This window comes from Sardina pilchardus, chromosome 22, assembly GCF_963854185.1.
Source record: "Sardina pilchardus chromosome 22, fSarPil1.1, whole genome shotgun sequence".
NCBI lineage: Eukaryota > Metazoa > Chordata > Actinopteri > Clupeiformes > Clupeidae > Sardina > Sardina pilchardus.
The window spans coordinates 28,401,599-28,426,094 of NC_085015.1; the positions used below are offsets into that span (position 1 = coordinate 28,401,599).

At 43.8% G+C, this 24,496-nt stretch overlaps 1 protein-coding gene across 2 annotated transcripts in view; it reads left to right on the forward strand.

Moving 5' to 3' along the window:
- LOC134069893 (katanin-interacting protein) overlaps positions 1–24,496 on the forward strand; it is a 50,618-nt gene that overhangs the window by 2,924 nt on the left and 23,198 nt on the right. Inside the window, exons 4-19 of one of the 2 annotated variants that reach the window (XM_062526026.1) lie at positions 55–242; positions 729–814; positions 1,448–1,549; positions 1,664–1,780; positions 2,851–3,076; positions 3,849–3,977; positions 4,154–4,542; positions 4,841–4,959; positions 5,144–5,246; positions 5,926–6,135; positions 6,359–6,496; positions 7,828–8,100; positions 8,288–8,912; positions 10,283–11,029; positions 11,741–11,952; positions 12,172–12,247. In XM_062526026.1, coding sequence (XP_062382010.1) covers positions 55–242; positions 729–814; positions 1,448–1,549; positions 1,664–1,780; positions 2,851–3,076; positions 3,849–3,977; positions 4,154–4,542; positions 4,841–4,959; positions 5,144–5,246; positions 5,926–6,135; positions 6,359–6,496; positions 7,828–8,100; positions 8,288–8,912; positions 10,283–11,029; positions 11,741–11,952; positions 12,172–12,247 — 3,740 coding nt within the window. The remainder of the gene's footprint in view (positions 1–54; positions 243–728; positions 815–1,447; positions 1,550–1,663; positions 1,781–2,850; positions 3,077–3,848; positions 3,978–4,153; positions 4,543–4,840; positions 4,960–5,143; positions 5,247–5,925; positions 6,136–6,358; positions 6,497–7,827; positions 8,101–8,287; positions 8,913–10,282; positions 11,030–11,740; positions 11,953–12,171; positions 12,248–24,496) is intronic. The other variant, XM_062526028.1, reaches the window with a different exon arrangement.

Below are 24,496 nucleotides of genomic sequence, written 5' to 3' on the forward strand. Positions count from 1 at the left end.
TGTATATTTCTGTGTGTGCGTCTGTGTGAATGCATGTGTGTGTTGTTGCCACAGGGTGTTAAAGAGACTGAGGGCCAAGGACCCCAAACAGATTGAACTGGAGAGGCTGGAGCAGGGCTTCTCCATCTACATCAACGGCGCCAACGCAGACAAGTCTGACCCTAAAGGCGCTCGAGCCAGCAGGTCCCCTCACGCCTCCACAGCCTCCCCTCCGGCCACCCCCCGAACTGCACACACTGCAGGTACGCAGGGACACACATGCACTCAGGTGACATAGCATAACAGAAGCGCTTTAACATTTTATTTGATGTTTTTTACATGTTTTAGGTTTGAATAATGTACAGACTTCACAGCTTTTTTACCCACGACACATTATACAAATATACAATATTAGGAAACTCAAATTTGCATGTATCCCTATCTTTCCTTATATATGTTTAGCACATACTGTATGTTCTCAGAGAGATGCACATGTCAAAGAGGGCTATAGAGCACATATACCGTATACACATGGTTGAATTACATCACCCTCTTCACTGCTGGACTCACAGTCTGTTTGTTGACTCTCAGAGATGCTAAATATGTGAGGATCTTCAGCAGTGATACCACATATGGCTGTGTGTGTGTGAGTGTGTGTGTGTTAGTGTGTGTGCGTGCGTGGGCTGTGTGTGCTGCTGGACTCCTTTCTGTCTCTCACTCAAGGGAGTGTTTATTTTCTGCCTGCACAGAGGCTTCTAGATGCAGTGATACAGACAAAGAGTTGAAGCGAAGCCATACCGCACCAGGCAAAGTGCAAAGAAGAGAATGGGTGCAGGTAGCCTCTCCCTTCACACATATCCATATATAGATACTTCATATAGAAATGTTGGAGCCAGGGACGATAGTTTCAAGCAGGCCTTGTGTAAAGCTGTCCGTAAAAAAAGGTAGATGAAGGTGTGGAATTCAAATTCAGTGGGAACAAAAGTGGGTTCTACTGTAGGCTATGGAAGGGATGCATACTGTTTATAAACCATGGATATAAACCACAAAGCTGAGCAAAGTGTATGCTCCCTGTAATTGACTGTATGCTTCATTTAGATGACATTTGAAAGCCACTAATGGGAGGGAGGTTATCTTGTTATGCTGTCCCATTAACTCTATTTTGAAATTGCACTGAAAGTAAATAAGAGTTGACTGCAAGCAGTAGTCCATTACATTCTTTATTATTTACTGGATGTATTGTGTTGGCTGTCTTCCCAGCTTTGCAAAGAAACTCACACCAAATAATCACATAAACAGATTCCATGTATATGCCACAGCACATACCAAATGGTGAAAAAAGGCTCTTCAGTGTATAAATTGTGTGCTGGACAGTACTCCTAGTACTTCATCTAGAAGAATGTCTATCCCATTTGTGACCTGGCCAATCAAATCATGATTGTTTGACTCCTGCAATGTTCTCCAACAGAACTCAGTTCACATACGCACAGAGGAAGGGACCAGCCTGAAGCTCCTACCCGAGCCACGCTACTCTGCTGACTTTGAGCCCTACGAAAGCGTCAACATGGAGGTAGTGGATAGTGGTGGCGACAGAAGGAGAGAGAATGTTGTGTTGTCCACTGGTATATCTAAGCCAGTGTGTTGGTGAGTGTTGGTCACCCATCTGTTGTTCCCTGTGTGTAAGGGTGCAGGCGATGACTGTAAAGTGTCCCGAGCGCTGGGCAGCAGATCGGAGTCGTGTCTGACCCAAGCCGAGCCTGACCACAGTGAGCGTGTTCTCCTCAACATGGACCAGGTCAAGGTAGGTGGCATTCAGAGCCATTGGCCATGTGCCACTTAAGGATGATGGCCCTTAATTGTTGATGATCAAGTATTCCTCGTTATCAGATTACTATATGTGGGGAAGGTCAGCATACCCACCACTCATCCTCATTGCAGTAATGTCACATTAGGTCAGGAGTTAGACAGCAGCGTGCCTGTTAGTCAAGACACTAGCTTGTTGTCAGTAGCCACGTTTACATGGACAGTTTTTTTGTCATTCCGATTAAACTATTCCGATTGAAAATGTTGTGCCGTCTGTTTACATGGGGTACATACATTCTATTCCGATCAGGTGCTTTCAAGCGCTTTAAAATCTTTGATCGGAATAGCTGTTGTTGGCTACTTTTCATTGGGAAGATATAGCAGTCAATCCGAATGACCGTAACATGGGTGTTCATTTGGAACAGGAACGGACTACACCCCCTCTCCCATTTCGATTAACATTTTGATCGGATCAGGAATTTTCATTCCGATTGAGGTGTTTATATGACGATTTTTATTCCGATTGAGCTGTTATTCCGTTTTTAATCGGAATAGAAGTGTCCATGTAAACAGAGCTAGTGCTGTGGAGGTTCTTTCTGGTCATATTTTTTTGGATTAGTTATTTCATGCTACACTGAACATGATCATACTGGCAGAAGAGGAAAGAGAAGAATGTCCTCTAGGTTGTACTTGGGTAGTAACCCCTGGGACCAGCCCACTCAATCCTGGTGGAGACCAGTTTTTGCAGAACATCTTGCTTGCATTTTTCTGCATCGTCATGCGTCTTATTGAACATGCAGAGACATCCGAGCAACCTGCTGCTGTAGCCAGGCCTGTCAGATTATTCTGGAAGCTTGCCCTCCATTGTGCTCACTTCCCATTCCACCATACCAGACACACAGCCATTTGTGCTGTTAGTGGTTTAAAGAAGTATGGGGTGGATTCAGCTCAATGTGAAGCAGCTTGTTGTCCTTCAGCTGAATGTGAAGCAGCTTGTTGTCCTTCACATACTGAGCTGTGTGTGTGTGTGTGTGTGTGTGTGTGTGTGCGTGTGCGTGTGTGTGTCAGGTCCTGCGGCGTAGCCTGGAGAAGAGCGTGAGGCGCAGCAGCCGTGGGTCGGCGGGCGAGGACTCGGAGGACGAGTGGGTGGAGGAGCAGATCGAGCGCGAGGAGAGCAGCGAGAGCCTGGAGGAGCTGGGTCTGGCCGCCAGCCCCAAACACACCAGCCAGCCAATCAGCAGCCAGCTGCGGCCCAGCGACCTCATCGTGCTGGACTTTGGCCCCTCCGCCACGGGTGAGTGTGAGAGGATGTAGGGGTCAGTGGTCAAGAGCTTAGGGTGATGTGCTTTTAATTATAGACGTGACAATACATTTTCATCTTTCATTGCTGTGACTTAGTGCCTCCCGTCTGAAGTACAGGCAGTGACGAGTACAGCTTAGGTGATCAAATGGGTTTTTTTTCTATGTGGTTGTTACTTTAGTTCATGTACCTTTTAGGGTTGCACAATTTGGGCAAAATGTTTAATTGGGATTTTTCTGATAGATATTGCAGTTGTGGCTGCGATTTGCCATATGATTTTTAAATGTCAATGAATTGATTCAGTTCAATATTCCAAATGTCTCTTTAATTTGTGCCAGTCCTGATTGGTGAGCGCGCCCAGTGCACAAAAACCACAGCACCCACGAGTCACGTCCGTGAAGCTCACCAATCACAATTTCTGTCCCCATATGCACTACCCACACCCACCAACCAGAAGTGGCACAATCCAGGTTGGGATGAAATGAACATGAAAGTCAGAAATGTGACGTATTTGTAGCTTTTGCGATTAGGTAATATCATGGTTCATATTGCGATTGCAATAACTGTGCAACCCTAGTACCTTTAGAGATGTTATGTGCTTTATCTGGCAGGGCATTTGTCCACTGACGTTTGAATCAAAACATTTGTGACAAAACATTGGTGCTCAGCTTATCCCAATGCTGTAAAGGTATCTTATGCTGTCTTTTACTGCTGTGTCAGGGACTCTTTTTTTCAGTTGGTGCGTTTTTGTGTTTGACCTTCACAGGTCGTAAAGTGGAGCGCTCTTTGTCAGCGAAGAGAAAAGAGAACGTGGAGGCCTACATCCCCACCAAGCCAATGCTCGTGAAGAAACCTCCAGACAGACCTGCCTCAAGAACCAGCACTGCCTCTTCCCGTGAGTCATCCACACACCAACCCCACATACACACACACACACTTTCACAAAATACTGAGGAAATATAGTATGGAACATATTTGTATTCTTGTATATTCTCTATATCCTCTCTATTTCTCATTACTAACATGAGCTGAATCATCAGTTGACAGAATTGAGCATGTCTCCTCCTCCAGGTCCTGGCAGTCGTGTAGAGCGCCCCCTGTCTGCAGCCCGCAAGCCACTGCAGGAGAACAGAGATCCTGAGGAGACTGTTAGCCGTGTGTTCCAGGCTCTTCAGAGGGAAAACACTCCTTTGTCCACGCACACTCAACCGCCCGAGTCCAGGTCACACACACTCTCACCTGAGCGCAGACAGCACACACCTGAGCCGAGGTCCCCTGCACACACACCAGAGCCCGGTTCACTTGCTCACACACCCACACCCAAATCTCCCACACACTCCCCCATCACAAGATCGCCTGCGTGCACGCCTGTGAGCAGATCTCACACACTCACACAGCTGCCAAAGACCAGGAGTCTCAGCCCCCAGCAGTCTGAACACAGACTCTTCAACCGCAGCCCTGTGAGTCCTACAGTAATACACCATCACCTACTATCAAGTCCAGTAATGGGATTGAGTTCTTACTGTTGAAATGGAGTATTTACTTGATGATTCAGAAATGTATTATTTTTGTTTATGTAACACTTGATTTATCTAAGATTGGATTGGCACAGTGCAAATGTACAGCTAGTTAAATGTGTAGGTTGAACTTTTGTTTAGTGTTTTCTCCCAATGAAATCTCAGTGTGCCCATTATGAACAGAATATATTGCAGTAGTAATATATTTCATGTTTTGTCACATTTCCTGACCATTTCTTAGGTCAAGGGTCATCTGTTGAATGGATTGGGTTGCCCTGGTGATGAAGATGAGTATGATGAAGACTATGATGCGAGTCGGGTGACGAGAGCCATGCAGAGGATAACACTGATGGGTCCCAGGTGACCGTTACACCTCCACACTGACCTCAAGCAGCATAAGCCTCCACTCCACCCACAGCACGCTGGACACATTTACCAGCTGCACATCACTCCATATGATAGAGCGTCACGCCTCCCCCCTGTTTGGACATCCCACACTAGTAGGTCAGTCCTCTCATCTCCTGCTCTCTCTTTCCTCTCTCAGTCAACAGAAGAAGCTGCTGAAAGCTCTAGAACGCATCGAGTCGGAATCCGACGTGGAGCCTCCGCCTAAACTCAAGAGTCTCAGCAGCGTGAGCCACAGCCTGGTCAGTGTCCACTACATCACGGTTCAGAGTCCACTAATGCCCAGTGTCCACTGCACACATGCACACCACATCAGTGATGACCACAGGAAACGGGATTCCATCCCCCTTGTTATTTGTTATTGCACATCTAACGATTCTTAACTCTAAGAAATCACTTGAAATGTGCATTCAGTCATCTAGTGCGTAAGAAATTTGGTTTGCGAGAGGAAGTTGGATTAACTCTCGATGGCATAACATTAATATTGAGGGGAAACAGGCAATTAAAATTGATGGGAACAAAATGTTAATTGTCTCCTATTCCTCCAACTCCAAATGCCTGACTGCTTCTCCATCACATGGCACTGGTGTTGTCGCAGCAGCAGGCCTGTTTTATTGTTTTTAATTCCTGTCCAATTTCAGCGCTCCCTAATCAGCCATCTGTTTTCTAGTTGAAAACTCTCATCTGCTCTGCCTCTTATTGCACATCAAAACAAACTCACTAATATCTTGATGAGCTGCCACTGGCAGTGGAGAAACTCTAGGCTGCCTAATGAGCCCCCAACACACACACACACACACACACACACACACACACACACACAAATATTAGCATGCTACTCGCGCTCTCTAGGCATGGTGATGGGTGATAGGATGAAGCACAGGTAGTAAAGTGTTGTTTTTTTCCCCCTGATGGTGTTAGAGGAGCCAAGCGTCCGCAGAGGTAACACCAACTCTGTACGTAACCATGGAGATCCTGTCCAACTGGGGGAATGCGTGGCACGTTGGGCTCACAGAGATGCAGTTCTTTTGCGGGAAGAGCCGCAAGATTTACGTGTCGCCCCACGACCTGGACATCCGGAACGCACAAGAGCCGGGCAACCTGGGCGCACTGGTCAATGGGAAAACAAAGGCACGTGGATGTGCTTGTGTGTTTTATGTGCATTGGTGTGCGTGTGTGTGTGTGTGTGTGTGTTTGTGGATGCATGTGTTGGGACAAAGGATGGATGGATATTATGCAACGAGCAACTAAAATTGTAATTGATGTCATTATCTGTATTCCCTCTTATCCTGTGTAATATTTAATCATTTGTGTGTGTGTGTGTGTGTGTGTGTGTGTGTGTGTGTGTGTGTAGACCACTAAGGAACGGAACATGTGGGTGTGTGTATTTCCTCCACCAGTTCAGCTCTACTTCATCCTGAGGAACACTGAGCGCGCTCCAGACTTCACCCTCTCACACATCAAGATCTGGAACTACAACAGAAGCCTCAATGTAAGTGTGTGTGAGTGTGTGTGTGAGTGTGTGGATGTGGATGTGGATGTGGATGTGGATGTGGATGTGGATGTGTGTGTGTGTGTGTGTGTGTGTGTGTGTGTGTGTGTGTGTGTGTGTGTGTGTGTGTGTGTGTGTGTGTGTGTGTGTGTGTGTGTGTGTGTGTGTGTGTGTGTGTGTGTGTGTGTGTGTGTGTGTGTGTGTGTGTGTGTGTGTGTGTGTGTGTGTGTGTGTGTGTGGCTATCTGAATGTGGAACAGCAGGAGATTAGCTCAAGGGATTACAGAGGGTTCATATGCACTCCCTGCTCCTCCCACCCGCTCTACCTCTCTCTCTCTCTTACACACACACACACACACACACACACACACACACACACACACACACACACACACATTTAGAGCAGCAGGCTGTCTGAGAGCAGGGCAGAGGAGGGCTTAAGTCTTGGGTGCATTAGCCAGTCATGGCTGAACATTACGCTAGTCTGAGGTGTGGATGTGCATTTTATTGTGTGTTTGTGTGTCTGTGTGTCTGCGTGAGTGTGTGCTATAGCTGACTGGATGAGCTTGTGTCTGTGCAGTATTGGGTAAGGTCATCTGATAACTGGTCAGTGTAACTGCTGTAGTCTAGTGTAGTGATGAGTGTGGTGGCCAGATCTGTGGCATTAGGGGTGCTGTGCTGTGTGGAGGAGCCATGGTGGGTCTCAGCTGACTGGGTGAGAGTGGTGTGTTGTTTTAGCACTCCTTTGATGCGGTGTTACTGCAGTGTGTGGTGTTATTTAAGAGAGAGAGTGTGTGTGTGTGTGTGTGTGTGTGTATGTGTGTGGTGGAGAGAGCTTGTTATGTGTGAGCCTCCTTGTGAGTAACCTTACTGTGCCATGGTGTGGGTGTGTTGTTTGGTGGGCAGCTCTGAGCTCTCTGAGTAACTGTGTGTTGGGCTGGAGTGGCGCTGGGTGCATGTGAACTGAGCAGCACTGGAGCCTGGAGCTAGACTGACATGTGAAGGTCACAGGTCAGCACCACCAACAGCCAGTCATGGGCTACGGGCTATGGGCTACGGGCTATGGGCTACGGGCTATGGGCTACGGGCTATGGGCTACGGGCTATGGGCAGCTCCAAGGAAATCATCTGCTACGGTTTTGTGTGTATGTCTTTGAAGCTCTGTGGTGCCGACTCTGTGTTAAAGCTATTTGGTGTATGTGTGTGTCTGTGTGTCTGTCTGTGTGTGTGTGTGTGTGTGTGTGTGTGTGTGTGTGTGTGTGTGTGTGTGTGTGTGTGTGTGTGTGTGTGTGTGTGTGTGTGTGTGTGTGTGTGTGTGTGTTATGCATTTTAGGATCTGGACGTAGGCGCTCGTCATGTGAGGCTTTATGTAAACAGCACGCTGGTGTTTGAGGGGGAGCTGCAGAAGGGCTGTGGCAACTCCGTGTTTGACTACAGCACGGCCATCGACCTGCAGGAACTCCAGCTCCCAGACTGCAACACTCCCAGCCCCGTCACATCCTCACACAGCCTGAGGGGCTGCAGCCCACAGAGCCATGACACCCAGACCCACCAGGAAGTCAGCACCTGCAACAACCAACCAAAAGCCCAGATAGAAACAAGCAAGGTAGGGAGTCCCTGGGTATTTTTGAAGGCACAGTCACGGTTAAAGAGATGGCATTCAGTCACTCAGTAATCACAGAGTCATAGCACTGGGCTCAGTTGCTGAGCAATGTGGTGAGCTGGTCTCATGTGGATGAGTTGTGGTGTTGTGGTGCGTGAGATATTGAGGCTGCGTGTGTGTCCCTGTGCAGCAGGCCCTGCCGGAGCCGCGCGCTGCAGCCATGCAGAAGGACTCGCTGGAGCTGGACACCCACCCGCTGGACGCCCACTCGCCCACGCCGCCGCTGCCCGAGGAGGAGGAGGAGGAGAGGCCGCGCACGGTCACCACGCAGCCCTCCGGCCGCACGCCCGATTGGCTCAACCCCTCGGGGAGGGCGGGGTCGGAGGCCTCCGGGGCGGGGCTTGAGCGGGAGAGGGAGAGGGAGCGCGATCGCGAGCGACCCCTGTGGCTGGCGCGCTCCGAGCCCAAGAGCTCGTCGGTGCTGCCCGAGCTGGCGTGCCACCCGGGCCGCGTGTGCCAGGGCTCGGCTCCCAGGCCCAAACCCGGCCGGCCGCAGAGGGGCACCAGCTCGGAGTTCAGCGCCGACTCCCTGGACCTGGACTCGGAGCTGGGCCTGGACATCCGGCCCGAACGGGACCGCGAGAAGGAGAGGGACAAGGAGAGGGGTCGGGCGGTTCGGGATCTGGGGTCGGACCTGCTGGAGGACTTTTGTGAGCGGATGGAGCGACCGGTCAGCGGGAGGAGAGGCTCGTCACGGGGAGGAGCCAAAGGCATCGGTCAGAACTCAGAACTGACCAGCAGCACCAGCAGCACAGGTCAGAGCCACTGAGACCTGCCATTACACTCTCACTCGCTGGATGCACTGTTCTCTCTCTCTCTCTCTCTCTCTCTCTCTCTCTCTCTCTCTCTCTCTCTCTCTCTCTTTGCTGGAGGGTTCCAAATGCTGGCTGAATACAGTACAGCCTTGTTGTTGGATGCAGAGTGCGCAATGGCTGCTCTTGTGTTTTGTGTGCGATGAGATATTTTCGTTGGGTGTGAAATGAGATTAGGCCGGCGGCTGACTTTCAGTCTGGCCTGCTCTGCCGCAGTCTGGGTAATCCAGCGCAGCTCGACACGGCACCCACGGGCGAGTCCAGGGGGCCGCTTTCATAACTAGCGCTGTAGGAGACGCCGTGCCTCAGAGGCAGAGCTGGAGCAGGTTGGCATACGTACAGTACGGAGCTCCAGAGGGACTGAGAACAGAGCAGCCCTCACGCTCCTGCCAACAGCTGGGGTGCCATCCAACTCATTTGCACAGTGTTAGGCGCTTTCAGGACAATTGACAACGGTGTGTTTCTTTTTTTTAATCCCTCCCTCTCTCTCCCTATCTCTCCCTCTCTCTCTCTCTTTCTTTCTCACGCTCTCTCTTCTTTCTCTTGCTCTCTTTAAAGCTTTGCTGGAGGGTTCCAAATGTTGGTTGAATACAATACTGCCTTGTTGTCGGATGCAGAGGCTGAAACTGGCATTCTGAACACATGTCCAGACGCTGTGTATGTGATCAAAAATCTCCTAACCAAGGGGGAAAAATATCAACATGTAACGTTCTCAGAACAATGCTTAAATGTAAACAAACATGGATGTAGGGCAAATGAACTAAATTACACATCAGTTACATTTTACCCATCATATGAACCTGGAGTTAAACCATCTGTTCTGGCGAACTGATTTCTAATTTGACTTCAAATGTTTTGTGCAAATGTGAAGCACTTTCATTCAGGATCTCCATTTGAGGGGTCGGCAGTTGTATTTAAAAGCTACAGGGTTACGCTGGTAATGCCATTTCGTTCCCCACACACGCTAAACGAGTTAGCACACATCCAACGTGGAGCTGACCAGGCAGGTGTGACTGACAGCAGCAGCTGCTCCCACTAATCTGTATGGAGCGCCATATGCCCCAGGTGGATAACAGGTGCCCATGCTGCGAGCAAACCTGGCTGGGGGGGAGACTGTGGGAGAAGTTGTGCAGATCATGGATTCACTAAATACCTGAAAATAGCTTTTCTGACTCATTCTGTGTCCATGGAAATAGCCACCCACAGATGAGCCCTCTCTTTCTTGTATGATGAACTGTTGTCTATGCAGTACTTAACCAGTCTATGTTAGCTCACCAAACGTGTGTGTGTGTGTGTGTGTGTGTGTGTGTCAGGTCTGGGTCCAGTGCTGGGGGCGAGCCGTAGGCAGCGTCCCCACTGGCCGAGTGAGCAGGAGGACTCTCTGATGGAGTCGTGGGACTCGCTGACCAAGTTCAACCAGAGCCAGCGCGGGCGCATCTCCAACATGGCGTACGAGGGCGACATCTTCGACGAGTTCCTGCAGCGCCAGAGCTCGCACGCGCACCACCACGCCCTGGCGCGCCCCTCGCCGCTCCACCCGCTGCCCGCCGCCCCGACGCCCCAAGACGAGCCGGAGGACGAGCCGCCGGACCTCCGCGACGAGGAGGACTTCGAGATCCCCGTGCTGCCGCAGGGCCAGACGCTGGTGGTCAGCGTCCTGTCCACGTGGGGCGACCGCCACTACGTGGGCCTCAACGGCCTGGAGGTGTTCAGCGCCACCGGCGAGCCGCTCAAGCCGGCGCGCATCAGCGCCAACCCGCCGGACATCAACATCCTGCCGGCGTACGGCAAGGACCCGCGCGTGGTGGCCAACCTGATCGACGGCGTCAACCGCACGCAGGACGACATGCACCTGTGGCTGGCGCCCTTCACGCCCGGCCGGCGGCACGTGGTGGAGCTGGACCTGGGCAGCGTCCACCGCCTGGCCATGGTGCGCGTCTGGAACTACAACAAGTCGCGCATCCACTCGTTCAGAGGCGCCCGCGAGGTGGAGATGAGCCTGGACGGGAGGTGCATCTTCAGGGGAGAGATCGCCAAGGCCTCGGGCACCCTGTCTGGAGGTAGACACCCACACACCCACACACACCCACACACCCAGTGCCCCAAAGGTCCCGGGTTTGAGTCCATCCGAAGGTCATTTCTTAGACATTTTGCCAGCCCAAATTTATCCTGCCCACAAAATTGGACAGGAAATTCAGTTTGGAGTTGCTCCATTGAGAAGTCTTTATGTCCAAACAGGATGTGTTCGAGCCAATCAGATCATTTGGGCAGGCTCCATAGAATGATGGACAGATGAGCAACAAAGTCATCTATGCCATGTGAGCGTGCTTGAGTTGATTTTGTTCACAACAACATCGTTGCCACCGGAGAAGCAAGATAATTCGATTCTGCTATCGCGTCTGTTATCCTAGACATTGACGCAGTAAAAAGATGAAGGTTGCAACCCACGTGCCCCATAATTAAATCCAAATGACGTGTTCGCAGACTCTTAACTCCTGGCTATGTCAAGCTAGTCATTAGTCTTTTCCTGTCCTCTAATCACTCTGCTATCAAATAAAGTTAAAAAGCCCCAGAAATGTAACTTTACAACGCAGGACACAAAATTAGCTTTTTTTGTTCATTCACATTTCAAGGCATGCACCTCTACTCACTCTGAGTCCCTCATGGTGTAGGGAGCAGACAGATGTGTGTCATGACTAAATCTGTGTGAGCCCAAGCAGAGCATGAGCTCATTTCCCATCCCTCTTCTCTTTCTTGTGCTCCTCTCCCAGGACTGGACCAGTTTGGAGACACCATCTTGTTTACCACGGACGATGCCATCCTGGAGGCCATGTCCCGCTTCGACGAGACGTTCGTGGACAGCAGGGGGGAGGAGGCGGTGCCCGGCGTGGTGGAGGAGGAGCTGCAGCGGCCGAGGACCGCAGACGGGGAGGGAGACGAGAGACCCTTCACCCAGGCCGGCTTCAGAGAGGACGAGCAGCCGGTGAGTGTGTGTGTGTGTGCGCGCATGTGAGTGAGAGAGAGAGAGAGAGTGTGTTTGTGTATGAGAGAGAGAGAGTGTGTGAGTGTGTATGTGTGAGAGAGAGAGAGACTGTGTGTGCGTGTGTGTGTGTGTGTGCGTGTAAATGAATAAGTTAGGCTAGAGTCTCCCCACAGGAGTAACTGTCATTTTGCATGACTCTCTCTGGCTTTGTGCTCACAGCTGGATCTGCGGGTGAGCCCACGTTCTGAGAGCTCCCCTGACATCCAGCCCACTCCAGGGGTGTACACAGGGAAGAGTGAGTGCCACTTGGTTTCAGCATCTTCCACACCTCTTCCAAATTCAATTCAATTCAATTTAATGTTGCTTATAGAGCGCCAATACATTACACATGTCTCAAGGCGCTTTACAGAGTGTTAGACATTCAAAGAGAGCCCATGAGTAACAGGGGCAAGGAAAAACTCCCTAGAATTGGAGATACATATAGGAAGAAACCTCAGACAGACCCACGACTCAAGGGCCCAACCCATCTGCCTTGGGTCAGTTAAAGTACAGTCATTTGTAGTTTGAAAGTTACAATGACAATGAAAGTTCAAATAGTCCAGTGTAGGGAATAAATTGTCCATTAGTAATCCATTAGTTATTTCGGAAGGTGATGGGTCGCTGGGATCCGAGGGCCAAAGATTCGGGCAGGGAATCACAGCAGGCGATGTTAGGGCAGTCATAGGGATGGCGAAGGCAATGGCGATGGTAGGGCAGTCAGAGGGATGTGACTTCAGGTGTGATGAGGGACAGGCACAGAGATGGTTGATGGCTGGTAATGGTTTACCTCACAGGTGAGGTATAGGGGAAAGGGAAGAGAAATAGAGTGTGTTAGTATTACTGTAAGTCATATTAAGTATTAACTAGAAAATGTAATTCCATGGAAGGAATTACCATTGCATGTAAATGCAAAAAGGTTGCTGACTGTGTAAAACATATTGTATTAGGCCTATTATAGATAAATAACAATAACCCAATTACAATTCCACTGAAAAGTCACATTTAAAAAGTGATTTATGAAAATGCATCAAAATTGTGGATATAGGCTTATATGGAAAATAACTCTTCATTTATTAGAATTTAAAAAACTGACATGAAGTTGCCAACTTCAGACGAGTTGCAAGAGCTGACACTTTAGTAGCCTTCAGTGAAACGACTAATGCAGGTTAAAAGTAGACCATAGGGCCACGCAATACGGAATACAATCTCAAACAACGCCAATCAACGATGATGCAGCAACAGGTACATATCTAGCAAATGTAACGTTAGCTTACAGTAGGCCTAGGATACTTTATGTTGGCTACAAATTTTACAGGATGAGCTAGTATGTTCTTCGAAGTGTGTTCAGGTGCGTGATTGTCCTAATAGGAATGTACAATAAGCTTAGGTTTTTAATTTGTGAATGATACCGAAAGCTTTAAATGATTGCCTGGCTGGCAAGTCCCTATATCTGAAACGACTACTGTAGCTTGCTAAACCCTGTTCGCCTTGCAGCCTACCCCGACGTTAAACGTTAGCCTGGAGCAAGTTTGGTTGTCGTTAGCTAAATACAGTTGACGTTAGGTTAGATTGTCTTTAGCTGTTGATAACGTTACCGAGAGCAAACCGGTTAGACTACTGTAACGATATAAACAAATCAAGTAAGGAGTAGCCTAACAGGAGACAAGACGACAACGTCCTGGATTACAGTGGCATGGTAGAATGTTTTCACAGCTGTAGACGTAACGTAAAATTCACGTTTTGGTTCAGCGCAGCGGTGATGCCATGGCTTTGGATCAGAGATCCTTGATTACTGACAGCTGAGCACTGACGTAACAATTAGTCTTTGCCGCCAAAGGGTCTCAACGTTATCTCTATTGGAGTTTTTAATTCTTTTATCGTAAATATCTCAAAAAGTATAAAGTTCACAAATGTGAAAAATACATAGAACAAATCTCCGTTACAAGACCTGTGTATGAGTGTTTGAATGACGTCAAACGATTCAGTGGTTTTAGAGCCTTTGATAGTTGATTTTGGTCGGAAGCAGAATAATAATTATAACGATAACTAGAAATGCAATTCCAAGGAATTACCAGTGCATGAAAATGCAAAAATAGATAGATAATGTAGATATGGTTACTAAGGTGTAGCTAGGGTAAACATGGTGGTTGCATAGTTTACAGAGAGTTGATAGTGTGAAGGTAGACAGTTTAAAGATGAAACATTCCAGTTCTAACTTAACTAATGATTTCTATTCATGTTAAAATGTTGATTAGCTAACTTAGCTAATGATTTCTAGCAGTTACGCTAAAAATGCTTATTATGCTAGCAATGCTAACTTTACTAACAATGCTAACCAGGTTGGTTAGCTAACTTAACCGATGATTTCTAGCAGTAATGCTAAAAATGCTAACTATGCTAAATTTGCTAACAATGCTAACCAGGTTGATTAGCTAACTTAGTTGATGATTTTTTGCAGTTATGCTAAAAATGCTAACTATGCTAACAATGCTAACTATGCTAACCATGCTAACTAGCTAACTTGCTAGTGAGGACTTTTATTTTGAAACATTTGTTGCTAGGGTATCCATGGTGGCCACTATCAGGAAACAAGAAGTTACTGCAGTATAATCATGTTGGTTGCTATGGAAACGGTCATAAAGACTTAATTTTAATATTTGCTATGTTGGTTGCTAGGTACATGGAGGTTTTATGTAGTTGACTGGAGGCATAGTGGATGATAACTGACAGTTGGAATGGTTGAACAGTTCAATAGTTGAGTAGTTTCAGTGGTTAAATGATTTAATAATGTATTATTGCAGTGAGGACCTTTATTTTGAAACAGTTGTGGACAGAGGAAGTAGTGAAACAGGATCTGTAGTCTTAATGAGATTGTATGCTTAAAGCCTTAGACAGAAGGTGCCTCTCATATAGCGTTTACGCGTCCTCTCTCGCTCCTCACTGATCTACATAAAGAATGATGGAGCGGCAACAATGGGATAGTCTAGCCCTTCTTCTATCTTTCTTTATGTAGATCATTGAGGATCGAGGAGCGAGGGAGGACATATAAACGCTGCTTGAGAGGGACCCACAGTAAATACTTTAAAAGTTGTATGTAGATAGTCTAATTAATGTTGATAGACAGAATGTTTAATGGATGTTGATAGGCAGATTGTTTAATAGATATTGATTGACAGTTTAATGGGTGGATGAGTGAATGGTCTGAAGAAGATGAATGGATAGAAGGTTGGATGGAATGTGCCTTATATTCTTGTTAAGAGAGACACTGATACAGCTCTCTGAGAGTAGTTGATACAGGTGTAATCAATTTAACTGGCTAGTCTGAGACAGAGTAAATAATTTAAAAGTTGAATGTAGATAGTCTAATTAATGTTGATAGACAGAGAGTTTAATGGATGTTGATAGACAGATTGTTTAATAGATGTTGATAGACAGTTTAATGGGTGGATGAGTGAATGGTCTGAAGAAGATGAATGGATAGAAAGTTGGATGGAATGTGCCTTATATTCTTGTAGAATGGAGAGACACAGCTCTCTACTGAGAGTAGTGGATACAGATACAGGTGTAATCAATTTAACTGGCTAGTCTTAAGAGAGCCAGCCTGAGACAGAGTAGATTGTTTAAAAGTTGAATGTAGATCGTCTAATTGATGTTGATAGGCAGACTGTTTAGAATGGGTGGATGAGTGAATGGTTTGAAGAAGATGAATGGATAGAAAGTTGGATGGAATTAGGAAGACTTATGTTGATACAGGGGAACAGAAAATGTAGTCTCAAGAGAGCCAGTGTATGTTGAGAGAGAGAGAGAGAGCTGCTGCACCTGGACTGGCCACCTGGCGTAACATTCTAATTGCTGCCATGATGTCATAATGAGCAATGTTAAGTCTATGGGGAAATGTTTAATAGTTTTTAATTTACAGTTTAAAAAGTATAAAAGTTACAAAGTTTAAAAATATATTGCACAGGTCTCCTTAGTAAGACCTACGTAGCAAAGTTTGAATCAAGTTTCTACGTTAAACGGTTCAAGCTGAATTGCGAGCGTTAGAAGAAAAAGAAAAATAATAACTAGAAATGCAATTCCAAGGAATTACCAGTGCATGAAAATGCAAAAAAGATAGATAATGTAGATATGGTTACTAAGGTGTAGCTAGGGTAAACATGGTGGTTGCATAGTTTACAGAGAGTTGATAGTGTGAAGGTAGACAGTTTAAAGTTGAAACATTCCAGTTCTAACTTAACTAATGATTTCTATTGATGTTAAAATTTTGATTAGCTAACTTAGCTAATGATTTCTAGCAGTTGTGCTAAAAATGTTAATTATGCTAGCAATGCTAACTTTATTAACAATGCTAACCAGGTTGATTAGCTAACTTAACCGATGATTTCTAACAGTAATGCTAAAAATGCTAACTATGCTAACAATGCTAGATTTGCTAACAATGCTAACCAGGTTGATTAGCTAACTTAGTTGATGATTTTTTGCAGTTATGCTAAAAATGCTAGCTATGCTAACAATGCTAACCATGCTAACTAGATAACTTGCTAGTGAGGACTTTTATTTTGAAACATTTGTTGCTAGGGTATCCATGGTGGCCACTATCAGGAAACAAGAAGTTACTGCAGTATAATCATGTTGGTTGCTATGGAAACGGTCATAAACACTTCATTTTAATGGTTGCTATGTTGGTTGCTAGGTACATGGAGGTTTCATGTAGTTGACTGGAGGCATAGTTGATGATAACTGACAGTTGGAATGGTTGAACAGTTAAATAGTTGAGTAGTTTCAATGGTTAAATGATTTAATAGTATATTATTGCAGTGAGGACTTTTATTTTGAAACAGTTGTGGACAGAGGAAACCGTTAACAGGATATGTAGTCTTCAGAGAGATTGTATGCTTATAGCCAGAGAAACTGACAGTTGATACAGGTGTAATCAATTTAACTGGCTAGTCTTAAGAGCCAGAGTGTATATGCTTGAAGCCTGAGACAGAGTAAATAATTTAAAAGTTGAATATGGTCTAATTAATGTTGATAGACAGAGAGTTTAATGGATGTTGATAGACAGTTTAATGGGTGGATGAGTGAATGGTCTGAAGAAGATGAATGGATAGAAAGTTGGATGGAATGTGCCTTATATTCTTGTAGAATGGAGAGACACAGCTCTCTACTGAGAGTAGTAGATACAGATACAGGTGTAATCAATTTAACTGGCTAGTCTTAAGAGAGCCAGAGTGTAGAGATACCTGAGCCTGAGACAGAGTAGATTGTTTAAAAGTTGAATGTAGATCGTCTAATTGATGTTGATAGGCAGTAGGGTTGCAAAATTCCGGGAATTTTCGAAGTTGGAAACTTTCCATGGGAATTAACGGGAATATACGGGAATTAACGGGAATAAATGGGAATTAATGGGAATAAACTGGAAATATTGTATCTGGCAAGTTAGTATATAACAGAGACCTTAATGTAGTTGGAAAAAAAACATCTCAGCATAATGTTGGTTAGAACAACCTGATTTAATGCAAATTCAGTTGAATTTCTACCCTGCACACAGGTCAATTACATGCACACAACAATCAACATAGGCTACTAGACATATAGGAAACCTAATTTTCCCGGTGAAAACGTCATTGCAAACGTTATCTCATGTGGGAATAACTGGTGCGAAACTGGGGGAAGTTTGCGAACAGAGTCGCCCAGTTCTTGGCGTGTCATCACTGTTGTCCTCATGTAAATGGAAGAACGTAATTTTGCATGAGCTCTAATGGGATGGTTAATAATCATATGGTCATATTTAGCTTGGCACTTTTAAAATAATCACAATCTGCGAGGTTTGGGGTCATACATGTATGTAATATCAGCATTTTTTGGCCAACCGAGGATTAAAATAAATTCATTAAACATTTTTGTAACAAGTCGAGTTAAGTCAGTGTTCACGGCAGTCTTGGCTAGCTAATGTAAACTGCTAGTAAAAAATAAAATTCCCGTAAATTCCCATTAATTCCCTAATTTCCTGTAATTCCATAAAAGTTTCCCATTTTGAATATTTCCAAAATTCCCCAGCTTAACTTCCCATGGGAAATTTCCAGAAAGTTTCCGGAAATTTACCGGAAATTTTCCACCCCTTTGCAACCCTAATAGGCAGACTGTTTAGAATGGGTGGATGAGTGAATGGTTTGAAGAAGATGAATGGATAGAAAGTTGGATGGAATTAGGAAGACTTATGTTGATACAGTTGATACAGGGGAACAGAAAATGTAGTCTCAAGAGCCTGAGAGAGAGAGAGAGCTGCTGCACCTGGACTGGCCACCTGGCGTAACATTCTAATTGCTGCTGTGATGTCATAATGAGCAATGTTAAGTCTATGGGAGAAATGGTAATAGTTTTTAACTAATAGTTTAAAAAGTATAAAAGTTACAAAGTTGAAAAATACAAAGCACATATGGCATAAGCAAGACCTACGCAACAAAGTTTGAATGACGTTTCTACGTTAAACGGTTCAAGCTGAATTGCGAGCGTTAGAAGAAGAAAAATAATAAGAAGAATACTAGGAAGAACAGTACAGTGCATTTTCATGCACTGTAATAACTAGAAATGCAATTCCAAGGAATTACCAGTGCATGAAAATGCAAAAATTGATAGATAATGTAGATATGGTTACTAAGGTGTAGCTAGGGCAAACATGGTGGTTGCATAGTTTACAGAGAGTTGATAGTGTGAAGGTAGACAGTTTAAAGCTGAAACATTCCCAGTTCTAACTTAACTAATGATTACTATTCATGTTAAAATGTTAACTATGGTAACAATGATAACCAGGTTGATTGGTTAACTTAGCTACTGATTTCATGCAGTAATGGTAAAAATGTTAACTATGCTAACTATGCTCACAGTGTTAACCAGGTTGATTAGCTAACTTAGCTAATGATTTCTAGCAGTTATGCTAAACATGCTAAGTATGCTAGCAATGCTAACTATGGTAACAATGCTAACTTAAACTAACAATGCTAACCAGGTTGATTAGCTAACTTAACTGATGATTTCTAGCAATAATGCTAAAAATGCTAACTATGCTAACAATGCTAAAATTGCTAACAATGCTAACCAGGTTGATTAGCTAACTTAGTTGATGTTTTTTGCAGTTATGCTAAAAATGCTAACTATGTTAACTATGCTAACCATGCTAACTTGCTAGTGAGGACTTTTATTTTGAAACATTTGTTGCTAGGGTATCCATGGTGGCCACTATCAGGAAACAAGAAGTTACTGCAGTATAATCATGTTGGTTGCTATGGAAACGGTCATAAACACTTAATTTTAATGGTTGATATATTGGTTGCTAGGTACATGGAGTTTTCGTGTAGTTGACTGGAGGCATAGTTCTAGTTGATAACTGACAGTTGGAATGGTTGAACAGTTAAATAGTTGAGTAGTTACAATGGTTAAATGATTTAATAGTGTATTATTGCAGTGAGGACCTTTATTTTGAAACAGTTGTGGACAAAGGAAGTAGTGAAACAGGATCTGTAGTCTTAATGAGATTGTATGCTTAAAGCCTGAGACAGAAGGTGCCTCTCATACAGTGTTTACGCGTCCTCTCTCGCTCCTCGATCCTCACTGATCTTTCTTTATGTAGATCATTGAGGATCGAGGAGCGAGGGAGGGCATATAAACGCTGCTTGAGAGGCACCCACAGTAAATACTTTAAAAGTTGTATGTAGATAGTCTAATTAATGTTGATAGATAGAATGTTTAATGGATGTTGATAGGCAGATTGTTTAATAGATATTGATTGACAGTTTAATGGGTGGATGAGTGAATGGTCTGAAGAAGATGAATGGATAGAAGGTTGGATGGAATGTGCCTTATATTCTTGTTAAGAGAGACACTGATACAGCTCTCTGAGAGTTGTTGATACAGGTGTAATCAATTTAACTGGCTAGTCTTAAGGCTGGCTTACATTGCACGATTTTGGTCTGTTTTAACAGTCGGCGACTAAATTTCCAAAATCGGGCGGAAATCTTGGGAGTTGTACTGAAATCGCAGCGCGCTCCCGTCATCTAAATCGTTTAGTGTAAGGTGCCAATCTTAGCGGTTTTAAGTCCGTCGGAGGCAGTCTTCTTCTAGTTTTGCCGTTACGACAATATCAAACATGTTTGATATTATCGGAAGTCTTTTCAGTCGTGGCTCATGCAAATAGTGACGTGAACATTAAAAACCAATAGTAACCTTGCGCGAACATGAAACAGGAAGGGGCAAAATAGGCGACAGCTGTAGCCTTTATGATTATTTGTTATTTCATTTCTTATAATTTATTAGTCGGTTGTTCTACGTGACAGAACAGCTCTATATCTGTTAGTGATGTCACACATCAAACAATGCTGCAGAAACGCGAAAAAATTACTTTGATATGAGTAGGCTATCATGTGATTTCCTGTGAATGATGACGTGTAGCCTATTGCACGATGGAAATAATTTGAAGGAATCTAGCAGCAGTCTTGTAAATAGTGACCCACAGTCTTTGCAAAATCCTAATCTGAGACTGGCCTGTGACTAGACTGTGACTAAAAACTCAATGAATTGTCTTTAGATGTGAGAGGGTCTGAGACTGTAGTTTTTCAAAAATCTTTTCCAAATCTTTGCAAAGTCTGGCAATGTAAGGTAGGCTTTAAGAGACCCAGAGTGTACGCTTAAAGCCTGAGACAGAGTAAATCATTTAAAAGTTGAATGTAGCTAGTCTAATTAATGTTGATAGACAGAGAGTTTAATGGATGTTGATAAACAGTTTAATGGGTGGATGAGTGAATGGTCTGAAGAAGATGAATGGATAGAAAGTTGGATGGAATGTGCCTTATATTCTTGTAGAATGGAGAGACACAGCTCTCTACTGAGAGAGTAGTGGATACAGATACAGGTGTAATCAATTTAACTGGCTAGTCTTAAGAGAGCCAGGCCTGAGACAGAGTAGATTGTTTCAAAGTTGAATGTAGATCGTCTAATTGATGTTGATAGGCAGACTGTTTAGAATGGGTGGATGAGTGAATGGTTTGAAGAAGATGAATGGATAGAAAGTTGGATGGAATTAGGAAGACTTATGTTGATACCGTTGATACAGGGGAACAGAAAATGTAGTCTCAAGAGAGCCAGTTTAAAGCCTGAGAGAGAGAGAGAGAGAGAGAGAGAGCTGCTGCACCTGGACTGGCCACCTGGCGTAACATTCTAATTGCTGCCGTGATGTCATAATGAGCAATGTTAAGTCTATGGGGAAATGTTTAATAGTTTTTAATTTACAGTTTAAAAAGTATAAAAGTTACAAAGTTGAAAAATATATTGCACAGGTCTCCTTAGTAAGACCTACGTAACAAAGTTTGAATCAAGTTTCTACGTTAAACGGTTCAAGCTGAATTGCGAGCGTTAGAAGAAGTTGGAATAATAAGAAACCTAGGAAGAACAGTACAGTGCATTTTCATGCACTGTAACTAGAAATGCAATTCCAAGGAATTACCAGTGCATGAAAATGCAAAAATGTAGAAAAAGATAATGTAGATATGGTTACTAAGGTGTTGCTAGGGTAGACATGGTGGTTGCATAATTTAATGAAAGTTGATAGTGTATCAGTAGGTTAAAAGTTGAATATGGATAGCTTAAAAGACAATTTAATGATTGTTGATTGACAGATAGTTTAATGCATGTTGATTGTTGCTAGGGTACTTAAGGTAATTGATAGGCTGTTGGTAGGGTACTTGAGGTAGTTGCTAAGCTGTTGCTAGGGTGGTTACTATAGTGGTTGTCTAGAAAAATCATGTTGGTTGCTATGGAAACTGACATAGATGCTTTATTTCAACGGTTGCTATGTTGGTTGCTAAGTAGGTGGAAGTTTAATATAGTTGGCTGGAGGTATAGTTGATGATAACTGACAGTTGGAATGGTTGAATGGTTGATACACATTAAGTGTAATGAATGATGATAGATAGTTTAATGGATGTTGATGCAGGAAGTTTAATGAATGTTGATATTTTAAAAGTAGATCGTTTAAAAGTTGTTCATAGGCTGATAGTTTAATGCAAAGATATGAAATGGAATTCAGATGTAATCTAAGAGATCCAGTTGATAATATAGTTCATGCATAATGAGGAAGCAAGAGAGAGAGAGAGATCAATTTAGTTTGAACATCTAACATTCATGTGGTATCAAATGGCATCAGTAAAACATATGGATTGTTTATATAATTGATTCATGGAATATTTGATTTTAATTATCAGCATGTAATTCAAATTAATCAGCATGTAAAAGGTTTGATGATTAGATTCCTCCAAAATCATTAGCCTCAAATACAATAAGCTAGAGACAGTTCATAGAGCACACATCTATACAAATCAAATAGCCTCTGGATGTAGAGTTTGACGTTTTTGACCTTTCATTAAATAGAATTTTCTTGATCTTTATCTTGATATTGAAAACAAGCAGTATAAGGGCTATTTCATTAATCAGTTCAACTTCATTTTTTGTAATTTAAACCCACCACCAACCCCCCCTCTTTGGAGGACAACTTTATTGTATGAGTGGCCCAACTTTTAATTATTCAATGTCCATTTGTTGGCTTTAAAAAAAGGTAAAAGATTATTGGACGCCACACAATTACACCAATATCATTGGTTGATCTATTGTACCTTTCATTATAAAGTCTATAGAAATTCAGTTTTTTTGTGTCGGGGAAAAGTCAAGGAATTTTATATTTGACTTAGAGTGGGAACCCTGATTTTGTTTTTTGTCATAAAACATTCATCATATTTCATGGCTTCTAGTTGTTATAATATTGATAAAATGGTTCTAAATTAGTAAAATGTGTAAGTTAATATAATGGTTTAAAATGAGTAAAATGTGTAAAATGACATGATGTACAAAAGATTTGATGTACGAAAGATTTGATGAACAAAAAATTAATTAAGAATACAGAACACAGGATCATGATAACTGTAATATGTCTGTATAACACCTGAATGGGCACAGTGCTGAGGATCAGAGATGAAGATGTTATCCAACAATGTGTTTTTCTCAGTGGTCGAGGTGGTAATGAGATTTGTGAATCCTTTAGACTGGAACAACTCATAGATTGGCTTCCTTCCATTGGTCAACATGTCCTCATTGAAATCCCCACAGACTATAACTGGACTATCAGCAATAACATGTAAAGACTCCAATAAATGGCAGAGATTTGGCAAAAATAGGTTCGTGTTGTAATCCGGTGGTCTGTAAATCACTGCAATTAGTAGTGGAACTGGAGCAGCAAATTTCAAAACCAGGAATTCGAGATCAGTCACACCCTGTATGTATGGCATGTGATGGGCTTGAAGATGGCTTTTTACAAACATAGCAACTCCCCCACCATTTTTCTGTGCAAAATGTGAAAGAGTAGTGTATGACACATGTCTATTGCGCTTATACATTCGATAGTTCTCCAAATGGATATTTTCTGGGACAAATGTGCCAAAAAGGTGTGTTTCAGTAAAGCACAAAATATCTGCGAGGCACAATTCATGATGTCTCTTAATGTCATCAATATGGGCTGACAGTCCTTCAGTGTTGTGATGGATCAGTGTTAAAGATGGTGATCTCAGAGTGGGGAGGCAGTGAAGAAGGGGCATGGCGTTTCTAAAGTCAACTTTTTGCATACTGTCCACGGAAACGGTCACTTCTGGATCGGCATATATTTTATTTTCATCAAAATCAACTATGCGTAGACCATGTAGTGAAGTCGTTCTGCTGAGAGCAACGTATGCCATGCCAGGTTCAAATATGCGCTGCAACGAGACCACTGCAGAAACTGTCGTCATGCCTTGACATTTGTGTATGGTACAACCAAAGGCTAGAGTCATTGGAAATTGGTGGCGAACCACACCCTTTTTACTAAGAGGTTCCTCTACTCTTTCAATGTACACCAAATTGTCCGGTCCTTCTGGTCCTTTATTGCGATGTCTTTGTCCTGCATTGGGACTGTCCAATTCAACACCAAGCATTTTTACAAGTGATCTGCCATTTTGGTCATGATAAACAATTTTTCCAATCTTTCCAAATGAACCATTCACCAGTCCATCTTCCACATCTATGTTTCTTATTAACATCACACGAGCACCATCAGCAACTTGTAGTCTGTCTGGTAAATCTCCTTTATGTCCTTCAAAAGGTGCACTCTGTCTTTCCATCCGACCAGTTCGTAGATCTTTCTTATAGTCATGTGCATCAATGTTGATCAGTTCAGAGTATAGAGCAGATATTGTGTTTGCATTGTGTTGGTTTACTACTTTATTTGTAGCAAAAACATGCAGGATGTCTTTGGGACAGTCATCAGCTTGACATATGGCCTGTGCAAGTAGAGCTCTGTCTGATTCAGATAATGCCTCTCCTTTGCGTTTCACTCTTATCCTGTTGAGCAGCTCAGCAAATGGCACATCATCTTTCTGGCGCATGATTTCTGTGAGAGTGACTACTTGGAACCGATCTTTCCAGATAT